Genomic DNA, 12,669 nt, shown 5'->3' with positions numbered 1-12,669 from the left:
CGTTATGGGGATCTCACCCAGAGAAAATCCACTGGCATTTGCTCACCATTCTGACAAGCCTGGAGGAAAGGAACTCTAATCTTTCTTTAGAAGCCAAGTTCTGACCTTCCTGGACCCATCTTCCCTTTCTAAACAAACAGAGCACTATGCAATCCTTCACCCTGCTCCAAGCTCCTAATGGCTAAACCGAGTGGAAGAAGCTGGCAAGATGAGATGCGTGTTTAAAGTTACTTAGAGGTCAAAGAACCCAGCCTCTAGCTGCAGAACTGGCAGATGTCTGGGATTCTGATGAATGGAATCCTTCAAGCACACATATGCCTCCCTTTCCTCCTACAGGCACTAGAAGAGTGAAAGGAATATATGTGTTTTGTGCTTAGCTCAGCCTAATGCCAGTACACCCTCTTCAACAGCACCCATTAACCAATTTATGCAGATGCCGTCTGGATAATGGGGTTCCAAGCTGGGAAGTCAGACACCTGAACTGTTTCAACCCAGGATATATTTTTATGGAGTTGAATTATTGATGTGCTTCATAGGCAATGAAGAAAGAAATGACACCATTTTCATGATCATGTTTGGATTCTAAGCAATCCCAAAAACTTCCCCAGCATGGTCCCCAGCTTCCCTTCTCCTACCTCTGGCTCTGAGGGCAAGAAGATAGATGAGAGTTACTGAGGGATGCCAGGTCTGTCTCCAGAGCCCCGGAGGCTGCCTACAGCTGGAGGGCTGAATCATCATGGCTGCCCACGTTGGGGGGGAACCATCCTCAGCAGGTCCCCGCTGGGAGGCAGGCAGAGTCCAGCCCCACAGGAAGAACAGGGGGTCCCGCACCTTCACCTAGCCTTTCCTATGGTGAGTGGTACGTGGAAAGAGCTGGTCTCTAAGAAGTCCTGGGCCCCAGAAGAGCAGATGTGGTCCCCAGCATCTGCACACTTGGGCAAAACTGAGTAGGTCACTGGAGCAAGTACCCACTATGTCACTGTCCTTAGAAGGCCCAGGCTGGAGTGCGGTGGCGCAATCATAACCAGGACCACACCCACAGATGGCTGTGCCACACAGTCCACTATGCAAAATGAGTGGACCCCCTGGCAGGAATCCACGTACTCCCCTATAGAAAGCAGCATAGGAAGTCCGTGGTGAAATGCAAGCAAACATCTTGTTTTTAAGAATCTCCTTGACAAATAATATCTGGTGGAAACCTTGGCCTTAAGACCTTCCTCCAGCAAGGTTCTCGGGGAAGAGAAGGGAAGAACATCAGAATCCCAAACTCGGAGTGAGGAGGGATGGAAGGGTCAACTGAATCACACACTCAGGTACCTACAGGGGCCTAGGAGATAGACTGTGCATCCATAGATGTGAATTGAGCCACCCACAGGAGTGGAGAGCTCTGGGCCCACCCTAGACACTGTATGTCTGAGAAAACATGTCCCACTGAATGGAGTCCAAACCTCAGCCCAGCTCAGCTGCTGGAGGCCACCGGCAGCCAACAGCCAGCAGTCTGTTGTGGGTGGTGGTGGGTGTGGACACTGGAGGTTTACAAGGTCACCCAGGCACCCCTCAGCCCAGCAGCCCACTGTCTTGAGCTATAAAGGACACCACGTGCAGGAGGACAGTGAACTCTTGGCTTCAGGAGGCCTGTTCTGGGCACTTCTTGCCATGCCGGGAGAACTGTCTCCCTGGTCCAATGGGAAGAACATCAGTGATGCACAACACCACTAGAGAAAACTCATGAAATGCACACACCCGCACGCACAGCTCCCAGGTCAGTGGCCAGAGGGAAGCTCCAGGGTGCTCCATAGGAGCAAGTGTTTCAAGTGCCACGGTTTGACAACCCCAGAGTGCTTAAAGCCATAAAGAGCAATGGCAGATGGCATTCCCAAGCCTATCTCCTACCTACCTCACTCCCGGTCCCCACCCACCATGGGATCCAAGATCACGGCAGGGTCCCCAGCGGCTTTGTCTCTCAGTACCCACTCCCTCCTGGAAGCTGACCTCCAGGAGGACCCTGGTGAAGTTCCTGGGTGGAGGCACTGGGAGACCTGGATCCCCCTGACTGGCTCTGCCTCTAACTCACTGGGTGACCTTGATAAGGTCGCTGCCCTCAGTAGGCCTGTTTCCTATGGTGCCAGATGAGGGAGTCGTCTTAGATGCACAGGAAGAGGATGGAACACCCTATGGCTTGCCAGGCAGAAAATCAAGGCCTGTCACTCCTGCCTTTCACCTGTAGAACTCCACCTGTCTGAACGCCAAAGTCAAGATGACTTTGCCAGTCCATCCCAGCTAACCCCAGCAATAACGTCACCACGTTCAGGGTAGGTGGGCCTGGAGGCTGGACCAGACCTGGCACTGATAAAACGGGCGTCTTTCCCTACAGCTTAGGCTGTTTCTTTAAAATATGGTAGCACAGCTGGCAGAAGAGACAAATACACCTTTAAGACCTGCCAGCGGACAGTATTTTACACTAAGATGTCAAAGGCAACAACACCTCAGGACAGGAGGATGCATGCGTCCAAGTGCTAGAACAAGCATGCCACAGGCGTCCACCCAACTCAAATGACCAGTCGCTTATTTGAGCTCCTGTGCTGGCTAGAAATTACAGCTTAAGAGGAATAAAAAATTCCATTCAGACGTGCCGCTCCAGACACGAGGCCTATGAGCAAAGTTTCCGGTGGCCTCGCCGCCCCTCCCCGTTCCGGGAAGCCGGGCGGGTCACCTCGTCCTCAGATTAACGAGCAGCTCAAACAACTGGGAGAGTCTGGCGACAGCTTCTCCGGGGCACCCGACACCCTCCGCCAGGAACCCCAAATATGGGAGGCCTGGCCTCCAGCCAGCACCCCCGCCTGCTGCTCGATCACCTCCCCAGCATCTCCATGATCACACCTCCTCCCACGGCGCTCGGACCCTCCCGAACAGGCCCTGCGGAAGGGCCCACCGGCCACCTCCCCGCACAGCCCGGGGGCCTATCTGACATCCAGGGCCCGTTTCAAGGACACTGCAGCAGGCAGCCTGGTCTCGGGGGTCTTCCGCCCGATTGCCCCCCTCCCAAAAACGCACACACACAGAGACACTGACAATGCCGGTAGAATCGAAGGCGAAGGCTTTCCTTGCGCCCTGCAGTCCAACTCGATGCTGGCCCGGAGAAGGCCGGGCGCCGGAGGATGGAGGCAGCGGAGGCGGCGAGCGGATGCCGGAACGCAAGGCTGCGGCCAGGACCAGCGGCGGCGCGGGCGGGGGCTCACCTTTTTGACCTGGTCATCCTTCAGCTCCGTGAAGTAATAGGCCAGGAGCTGCGCGGCGATCATGCTGGCGGTCGGGGTCGCGGGGCGGCAGGCGTGGGGACGGTCGGTCCTCCGCAGCCCTGGCGAGCTGTGGTCCTCCGGCGGCTGCTCGGCGGCTCCTCCTCCTCCTCCTCCCCCGGCTCCTCCCCCTCGGCCCGGGGCGCGGCGACAGCTCGCGCGCTCCCGGTCTCCGCGCTCCCGTCCCCTGGAGGGTGACAGCCGCCAGCCGGCCCACCTCCTCCACGCCCATTGGTTGCGGCGCGCCTCTGCAACGCCCGGCGGTGGCGTCCCGGCCGGGGAGCGGGGACGCGGCGGCCGCTCCCTCCCGCGCCGGAAAGGGGGCGGGCGACGCAGCGAAATCCCCCCCGACCCCGCATCATCCTGCACGTCCCCCACGTAGGGAGCCGATGCGGGCCTTCACGCGTGGCGGCGCCGTGCCCGGGTGGGCCGTGCCAGGCGGGGAGGTGCGAGGCGCAGGCAGGAGGCACCGCCCGGCTCCGCCGGGACGAGAAGCCCCTAGGGCTAGTCTAGGGACTGGCAGCCCCGGGGGCACGAAGGCGGTCCCATTCCTCGGAAATGAGGGCTCGCCCCTAGGAGTCCGGTGGACGCCGAGGTGCCGGAGGGGACTTGCAGAAGTGGGCGTGGAAAGCGGGCGGAAGCGGGAGCCCGGGACGCTACGCAGTCCTCGCACCCGGGTCCCGCGCCTTCCTCGCCCAGGCCGAACGCACCGGCCTACCTGGGTCTTCAGCGGCAGTGCATCACCCCTCCCCGGCCTGCCCCGCCTAATCTCCAGCTGGCAGATTTGTATTGCTGAACCCAAAGCGACACCCCAGAGCACCCGCCCCCGAGTCACCAGCTCCGGTGGCTCTCCCTCAGGGCGCACTCCCTCTGGGCGGGACTTGGGCCACAGGTCGTGGCCTGTCCCCATCCTCTGGGCCTCCTCTTGCTCTTGGGCATCCAGGCCCACTGGGACTTGGGGCACGGTTCAGCGCCCCTTCCCAGGTGCCGTGTTTTCTACTTTCCCAGAGGAAGTTAGGTAGGATGGGAGGAATCCCTAGAGGTGCTACCAGGACAGCAACTTTAGGATTCTTAGATTAATTATTTCTGTGTTCCGGAAGCCTCCAGGAGCTTTAGTGCCTTACAAAATGACATGTAATGAGCTCAAATATACAAACAAGTTGTTGCTATTCTGGTTGGACAGGTAAGGAAATTGAAGCTCAGTGAGGCCTCAGTCTTGCTGGACTTTATACAGCCAGGAAGTTGTAGATCTAGGATTACAGCTTGGATCTGTGAGTCTTTGAAGCAGGTGCTCACCTCTAGGGTTTGCTGTGGTCCCAGTTGTATAGAGCCCCTCTGCCTGAATAGGTCACTTTCCTGCAACCAAGTCTGCACCATATGGTGCCCTGAGATCCAACCCCCAACCTCTACCCTAGCTCTTGACTTTAGGAGTCCCTAGCCCTTGACCAGGCCTAGCAAAAGTACAGTCAAATCAGAGGGAGGGATGACGTAGGTTCAGGGGCCTGACAGCCACCATCACCCACAGAAAAGGAGGAGCTTAGATGCAGTCCTGAGGCCCCAGCTTCCTGTCCAGGTCACAGTCCCCACCCCCTGCCTTAGGGCCTATGCAGAGGGGCATCTCGAATCACCTCTGAGACTGTGTCTTCATCCATAAGATGAAGACACTAATGCCCACCTCACCTCCCCTTGATTGTTGTGTAACACTGTACGCAAAATACGTGCACATAATACACACTTAAGGAATGGCAGGTATCATAGAACTGACTGAGAAGTTAATGCGGTTAAAGCTTCAGGGACTCTCACTTTCATTCCTACCCTTCTAGGCCCTGGGAGGGCCTAGCAGTGTGATATTTGTATATTTATATTTGAATTATTTTCCATAGAGAGTGCCAATTTATTTAATTTTCAAGCCCAACAAAACCTGGATTTGCCCTGGATCATAATTATAAACCAGGAAGAGAGAGATTTTCTGGTACACATCAAACATTTGGAACTACCTCCATGGCCATTAAGCAAAATGGAGTGAATGAGAACAAGATGGTTGTTCTCAACTGCCATTTCATTTGAGTTCTGCAGATCTGCCAAGCTCACCGGGCTGGAAACTCCTTGAGGATGGAGGACTATGTTTTGCTAATTGCTCTGTCTCCCACGCAAGCCCAGGGCCTGGCACTTGGCAGGCTGAATAAGCCTAATGCATAATCAAAAACATGGCCCTTAACCCAGCCACCAGCCGGTGCCATCACCCATGCCCAACCCGTTGTTACAACTCCTATCTGAGCTGGATCCAGGGAGAAGCTGATGCTTGGAAGAGCCAGGTTACCCTGAAATGTCCTGTTTGCAGGCAGGAAAGCTGCCTCTGCTTTGTCTTCCCTGGCCTTTGAGAGGGAAACTGCTTCTCAAGGTGACTCATTCCTCCCCACTCCATGAATGCAACCAGGCCCCAAGGCCTGTCAATATTTCCTGAGAAATGTCTCTAGGCCTGACCTACTGCCACCTCCCAACTCCCAGTCCATCTCCCTGTGCCAGAAATATTACAAGAGTCTTCTAACTGTCCTCCTCAGCTCCTGGCCTCATGCCATCCAAGTCATTCTGAGCACCAGGTCACATTAATCCTGCTAAAATGCAGCATAATCATGTCATGACCCTTCCCTAAATCCCTTCATGGCCCCCTCCTTCCTGAGAGAGCCAATTTAAACATCTCTGCCTGGTTTCCGAGGCCTTCTGTAATCGACTCCACTCTTTCCCACTTTTCTCTTCCTCTACTCTGGCCGCACCAAGGCCACTTCCCACCGTCCTCTGCCCCCACCACGTCCACTCCATTTGTTCGCCGCTCATATTCCCTTCCTTGCCCTGCCTTCTCCACTCACCTCTGCCTGACCAAGCATCCCCTCTCATCTAAGGCCCAGCTTGCCAACCTTCCCTGGACCACAGCTACTCACCCCAATCTCCCAGGCCTCAGCACCTCGACAGGGCAAACTCAGGCTGTGCTCACAGTCCATCTGGATATACACCCAGACTCCTCTTTACAGGGCAGGAACCTGGGATGCCACAGGTGGGCCATCTTGCCCAGTGTCAGGTTGTGGTAGAGTTTTGAGCCAGGACTCCAGCCTAGTCCTGATGCCCAGCCAGTGCTCTGTCCATCCCACCCCCAACCCCTCATGCAACCTGGGCCTCAGATAAGTAACACTGAGTCATGACTGCCTAACTGATATGGGTGACTGTCTTCTAGGGGGCTGGTCCTATCTGCCCCAATCAGACAGCTTCCTGAGGCCAGGGCCCATGCGGCACTGCTGTGTCCCCTCTCTGTTGTTCCAGCACTGACTTCACTAATTTCCTTAATAATTTGCCTCTTTTTGCTCTTGCATAGCTCTTAGATCCCTGCTAAGGCTCCTTGACAGTTACTCCCTGGATCCTCAGGAAGACCCCAACCCACAGGGAGTCCTTAGTTCCCTCCCCCTCCAGATGGCCCTCCACTTCCCTTCAAGTCCCGTGAACTCTCTCAACTCATTTACTGTGGTACCTCCTACACAAGTTGGGGTTGGAGGGACCAGTGCCAGGCTGCCACCCCAGGAAACGCACCTGCCTATAAGACAATAAAGGCTGCCTTCTAAGTTGGAATGTCTGTACCAATTCCCATCTGACCCATGGCACTAGGAATGTTACTTCAGGAGTGATCTCCAACAGATAACAGCTGTACCTCCCGCACCTGGGAGCACACTCTGAATAACAATGTTTACATAACGTTGACAGTTTGCAGAGCAATTTCTCATTTATTGCTTCATTTCTCCTGATAACAGCCTGGTGAGGTTAGAAGGGCAAATATCATTATCTGCACTTAATCAGTCAATGAGGATATGAAGGTTATAGAGCTTGGGTGTTTTGGTTTTTTTCTTAAATTGAAATGAGGTCTTGCCATGTTGCCCAGGCTGGTCTCGAACTCCTGGACTCAAGGGATCCTCTTGCCTTGACCTCTAAAACTGCTGGAATTGGCCAGGCACAGTGGCTCACGCCTGTAATCCCAACACTTTGGGAGGGCGAGGTGGGAGGATCATGCAGTCAGGAGTTCGAGACCAGCCTGGCCAACATAGCGAAACCCTGTCTCTACTAAAAATACAAAAATTAGCTGGGCATAGTGGCAAGAGCCTGTAGTCCCAGCTACTTGGGAGGCTTAGGCAAGAGAATCGCTTGAACCTGGGAGGTGGAGGTTGTGGTGAGCCAAGATTGTGCCACTGCACTCCAGCCTGGGCAACAGAGTGAGACAGTCTCAGAAAAAAAGAAAGAAAAGAAAAGAGAGAAGAGAAGAGAAGAGAAAAGAAAAGGAAAGAAAAGAAAAAAATGCTGGGATTATAGACGTGAGCCATTGTGCCCAGCCCTATAGAGTTTGTTAAGGTCTCAAAGAGAGCGAAAAAACGAAAATTAAAACCAGTGCCTAAACCATTGGAGCATCTTAGAACCCTGACACTATGGGACTGTCATGCACAGCCTGTCCTAAAGAGATGCCTCGGAAGAGATCCCAACCTAGCATTTCTATTAGTTGGATCAGTGGTTTCCAACCTGGCTGCACCAAAGCTACCTAGGGAGCTTCTACAAATGTTGATGTCCAAGCCCCACCCAGAGACTGAACTAACGTGAATGCCGTCCAAGTTTCACTTTCTAAAAGTTCCCCAGGTGAAACTCAGGTGCTGCCAGGAATGAGGACCACTGATTTAGACCCTAACTTTCCATGGGAACATCTGGAAGAAATGTCTAAAATGAATTGACCCATAATCCTTTCAGCAGCTTCTCTTGGATGCTGAAGGCAGTTGCTCCAGGGTCTCAGTGGCTCTGCAGATCCTGAGCTCAGTGGGGTGAAGGTAACTGTGACTCCATCAGCGTTGCAGACAGTTCTGCTTCCTGCGGGAGAAGGCTGCTGAGGAGACACTGGCCACCCAGCCCCTGGAGAGGCTGGAGTTGTAAAATCACATTCTCAGTCTGCCTCCTTTTCTCCTTCATTTGCCCAAAGTCCTGACCTCCAATATTATAACAGGGTCAGTAAACCAGCAACCGCCAAGCTAAAACTGTGGCCTGTAACATCTTATTTGGCCCACCTGATGTTTTATAAATTTGTGCCTGCCCTTAAAAAAAAATTAAGAAATTTCACTTTAAAATCTAGATTTCAGGCCAGTGCCTCACGCCTGTAATTCCAGCACTTTGGGAGGCTGAGGCAGACGGATTATCTGGTCGGGAGTTCGAGACCAGACTGACCAACATGGAGAAACCCCGTCTCTACTAAAAATACACAATTAGCCAGGCATGGTGGCATATGCCTGTAATCCCAGCTACTCAGCATGGTGGTGTACGCCTGTAATCCCAGCTACTTGGGAGGCTGAGGCAGGAGAATCGCTTGAACCCGGGAGGCAGAGGTTGTGGTGAGCCGAGATTGCGCCATTGCCCTCCAGTCTGGGCAACAAAAGCGAAATTCCGTCTCAAAAAATATGTATAGTAATAAAATAAATAAAATAAAATCTAGATTTCAGGCACCTAAAGGTGACACCACACAGGACCCACTTGATCCTGTGGCAACGTGATCATCATGGCACTAGCTCCTTATCTTAGCCAGCGCCTTCCCCGCATATGCTGGAGCTGAGCAGCCACTGCCCCCTTTAGACAGGGTAGGGGAGCTCCAGCCAGCCCAGGCCCCACCCAGCCCACTGCTTGACACTGCTGACTGGCGCCTGTAAGGCATTGACATTTTCAGCTCCTAATAATTGGAATTTACCGGCAAAAAGCCTCCCATTATTAGGGCTGGGATGAGGATGAGGCAAGAGCCGTGCCTAGGATGCAAGACTTAAGTCTTGTACCTGAATCTTGCTCCATCGGTGCCTCTCTTGCTCCATCCAAGCCCCAGTCCTCTCAAGTATCATAAAGGCCCCTGCCAGCCTCCTCCTTACTCAACCCTGACCTGTTCATCTCCACTCAGAGAGGCCCTGACCTTTCAGGGACACATTTCCCACCTTCTGTCCCAAGGAGGTGAAGGAAACCAACATAATTCACCCCAAAATACGGCTCCCTTGTGTAAAGAGTATTTTGAATGAAAGGCCCTAAAAGATCAACAGACACTGGAAAAGACTGCCCCACCTCCAAAGGGGAAAGACCAAAAGACCAGAAGGATGCCCCTGGGGGAACAATTTTTTCCCTTCCCCTTCCCGTTATCTGATTCTCTATTGCAGAAAAGAAGACTGAAGAATGTCACCACCCCTAGAGGGATAAAATGCCTGTCTGTCTCTCGGGCTTATTCAGTTTCCAAAGAGAGCCATTTACAAGTTAATCTCAATTCTCTGATCCCTTCTTTCTCCTGAGAAATCATGCAGAATTACAGAATTAGCATATTCCCCATCTCCTTACCAGCTTCAGAAAAAAAAAAAGGCTATATGGCCAGGCATGGTGGCTCACGCCTGTAATCCCAGCACTTTGGGAGGCCGAGGCGGGTGGATCAATTGAGGTCAGGAGTTCCAGACCAGGCTGGCCAACATGGTGAAACTCCGTCTCTCTCCTAAAAATACGAACATTAGCTGGGCATGGTGGCGCAAGCCTGTAATCCCAGCTACTCAGGAGGCTTAGACAGGAGAATCACTTGAACCTGGGAGGCAGAGATTTCAGTGAGCCAAGCTCATGCCACTGCCCTCCAGCCTGGGTGACAGAGTGAGCCTCTGTCTCAGAAATAAAAGGCTATATAAGCTTCTGTACTCCTTTGAAGGGTTAGGGTAATCACTGTATTTTCTTGTAGGCATATTAGAAAATGTGTATACCTTTTCTCTTAATCGTCTTTTGTCTGTTGACTTTTCAGCAAATTCACAGAGGGGGAAGCGGAAGTTTTCCTTCCACCCTGCAGTGGCTTCTACTCCCCTTTGAAGGTAAAAGTTCCTCAGAAGAGCCAAGGAAATCCGAGTCCCACCCTGTCCCTTTCTAGACATCCCATCCTCATTAAATTGCCTCTGAGCCTGACAAAAGTCACAGGCGTAAAGAACTGTAGCCTGGGCCGAGCGCGGTGGCTCACGCCTATAATCCCAGCACTTTGGGAGGCCGAGGCAGGCGGATCATGAGGTCAGGAGTTCTAGACCAGCCTGGCCAATATGATGAAACCCCATCTCTACTAAAAACACAAAAATTAGCTGCACGTGGTGGCATGCACCTATAGTCCCAGCTACTCGGGAGGCTGAGGCAGGAAAACTGCTTGAACCGGGGAGGTGGAGGTTGCAGTGAGCCAAGACTGTGCCACTACACTCCAGCCTGGGCAATAGAGGAAGACTCCATCTCAAAAAAAAAAAAAGAATTGTATCCTGGAGGAGGAAGGGTTGACCAGATTGTTGCGGCCTTCCCAGGCTTCAGACTAGCTCCTTATCTCAGCCAGCTCTCCAAAGGAAATGGTTTCCCCAAATGAAATCGTTATCTTTTGGACCAGAGCAATCTCAAATCACCTTGCCAGTTACCCTGAGTTTCCTGGGATAGTTCTCCCAGCACCCACACACAACCACCTTCACAAGGCCAGGAAAAAGTCCTCAATCCTTTCCTTCGAGTTAGCATTGTAAACCACAAATAAAATTCTAACCCACCATCCTCCTCATCATCTGACTCAACCTCTCCTCTCAGCCAGGGCATTCAAAAGTTAACCTGAAAAACTAGCTCAGGTCATGATGGAATGGGGGTGTCAGACATACTTCATTATACCTTCATCCCTTTTGGAATTCAGTCCCATCCGACCAGCATTAACATCAACAGACGGATAGAATAGAACAGACTCTCTAAGTCTAATAAGAAACATTTACAATCTTTTCTCTGAAGCCTGCTATCTGGAGGCTTCATCTGTATAAAACCTTGGTCTCCACAACCCCTTATCACTTTTTTTTTTTTTTTTGAGACGGAGTCTCACTCTGTTGCCCAGGCTGAAGTGCAGTGGTGCAGTCTCAGCTCACTGCAACCTCCGCCTCCCAGGTTCAAGTGATTCTCCTGCCTCAGCCCCCTGAGTAGCTGGGATTACAGGTGCCTGCCACTATGCCCGGCTAAATTTTGTATTTTTAGTAGAGACAGGGTTTCACCATTTTGACCAGGCTGGTCTCGAACTCCTGACCTCAGGTGATCCGCCTGCCACAGCCTCCCAAAGTGCTGAGATTACAGGCATGAGCCACCAGGCCCAGCCAACCAATGTACCTCTTACATGTATTGACTGATATTTTATTGTCTTCCTGAAATGTATAAACTTGTAGTTTGACTGCTTGGAGTACATGTTCTCAGGATCTCCTGAGGGCTGTGTCATGGGCTACTGGCTGCTCATATTTGGCTCAGAATAATCTCTTCAAATATTTTACAGACTGACTCTTTATCAACAGCACCAAGATATACTGGAAAATGCTCACACAGAGTCCATGTCAACACCTAGGCAGGGTTCCTAGGCTCTAAGATGACATGGGTCAGCAAGTTAAACATATAAACAAAAATTAGATTCTGAGTTTTTATATGGCTTAGAAAGGATTTTTTTTTTTTTTTTTTTTTGACACAAAGTCTGGCTCTGTCACCCGGCTTGCAGTTCAGTGGCACGATCTCGGCTCACTGTAACCTCTGCCTGATGGGTTCAGGCGATTCTCATGCCTCAGTCTCCCAAGCAGCTGGGATTAGAGGCATCCACCACCACACCCGGCTAATTTTTGTGTTTTTAATAGAGAGGGAGTTTTGCCATGTTGGCCAGCCTGGTCTCGAATTCCTGACCTCAAGTGATCTGCCTGCCTTGGCCTCCCAAAGTACTGGGATTACAGGCATGAGCCACCATGCCTGGCCAGATTTTTTTTTTTTTTTTTTTTAGATGGAGTTTCACTCTGTCACCCAGGCTGGAGTTCAGTGGTACAAGCTCTTTTTTTTTTTTTTTTTTTTTTTTTTTTGAGATGGAGTTTCGCTCTTGTTGCCTAGGCTGGAGTGCAGTGGCGTGATCCCGGCTCACTGCAACCTCCGCCTCCCGGGTTCAAGCAATTCTCCTGCCTCAGCCTCCCAAGTAGCTGGGATTACAGGCATGCGCCACAACACCCGGCTAATTTTTTTTGTATTTTTAGTAGAGACAGGGTTTCACCATGTTGGTCAGGCTGGTCTCGAACTCCTGACCTCAGGTGATCTGCCTGCCTCGGCCTCCCAAAGTGCTAGGATTACAGGAGTGAGCCACCTCGCCTGGCCGAGTGGTGCAATCTGAACTCACTGCAACTTCCGCCTCCCGGGTTCAGGTGATTCTCCTGCCTCAGCCTCCCGAGGAGCTGGGACTACAGGTGCACACCACCACGCCCGGCTAATTTTTTGTATTTTTAGTAGAGATGGGGTTTCACCGTGCTAGCCAGGATGGTCTCGATCTCCT

At 52.2% G+C, this 12,669-nt stretch overlaps 1 protein-coding gene across 6 annotated transcripts in view; it reads right to left on the bottom strand.

The window, feature by feature from the left end:
- The window catches only part of HK1 (hexokinase 1), a 133,863-nt gene that overhangs the window by 80,127 nt on the left and 41,067 nt on the right, over window positions 1–12,669 (bottom strand). Inside the window, exon 1 of one of the 6 annotated variants that reach the window (XM_008968919.5) lies at window positions 3,240–3,437. The exons of the other annotated variants lie outside the window; for them this stretch is intronic. Within the exon in view, the coding sequence (XP_008967167.1) occupies window positions 3,240–3,302 (63 nt within the window). The 5' untranslated portion in view covers window positions 3,303–3,437. Of the gene's footprint in view, window positions 1–3,239; window positions 3,438–12,669 lie in introns of those variants that run through there. 6 annotated transcript variants of the gene reach the window in all.

Source organism: Pan paniscus, chromosome 8 (genome assembly GCF_029289425.2).
Source record: "Pan paniscus chromosome 8, NHGRI_mPanPan1-v2.0_pri, whole genome shotgun sequence".
Classification (NCBI taxonomy): Eukaryota; Metazoa; Chordata; class Mammalia; order Primates; family Hominidae; genus Pan; species Pan paniscus.
The sequence above is the reverse complement of the archived record's forward strand: the minus strand, read 5'-3'. Positions and strand labels throughout refer to the sequence as shown.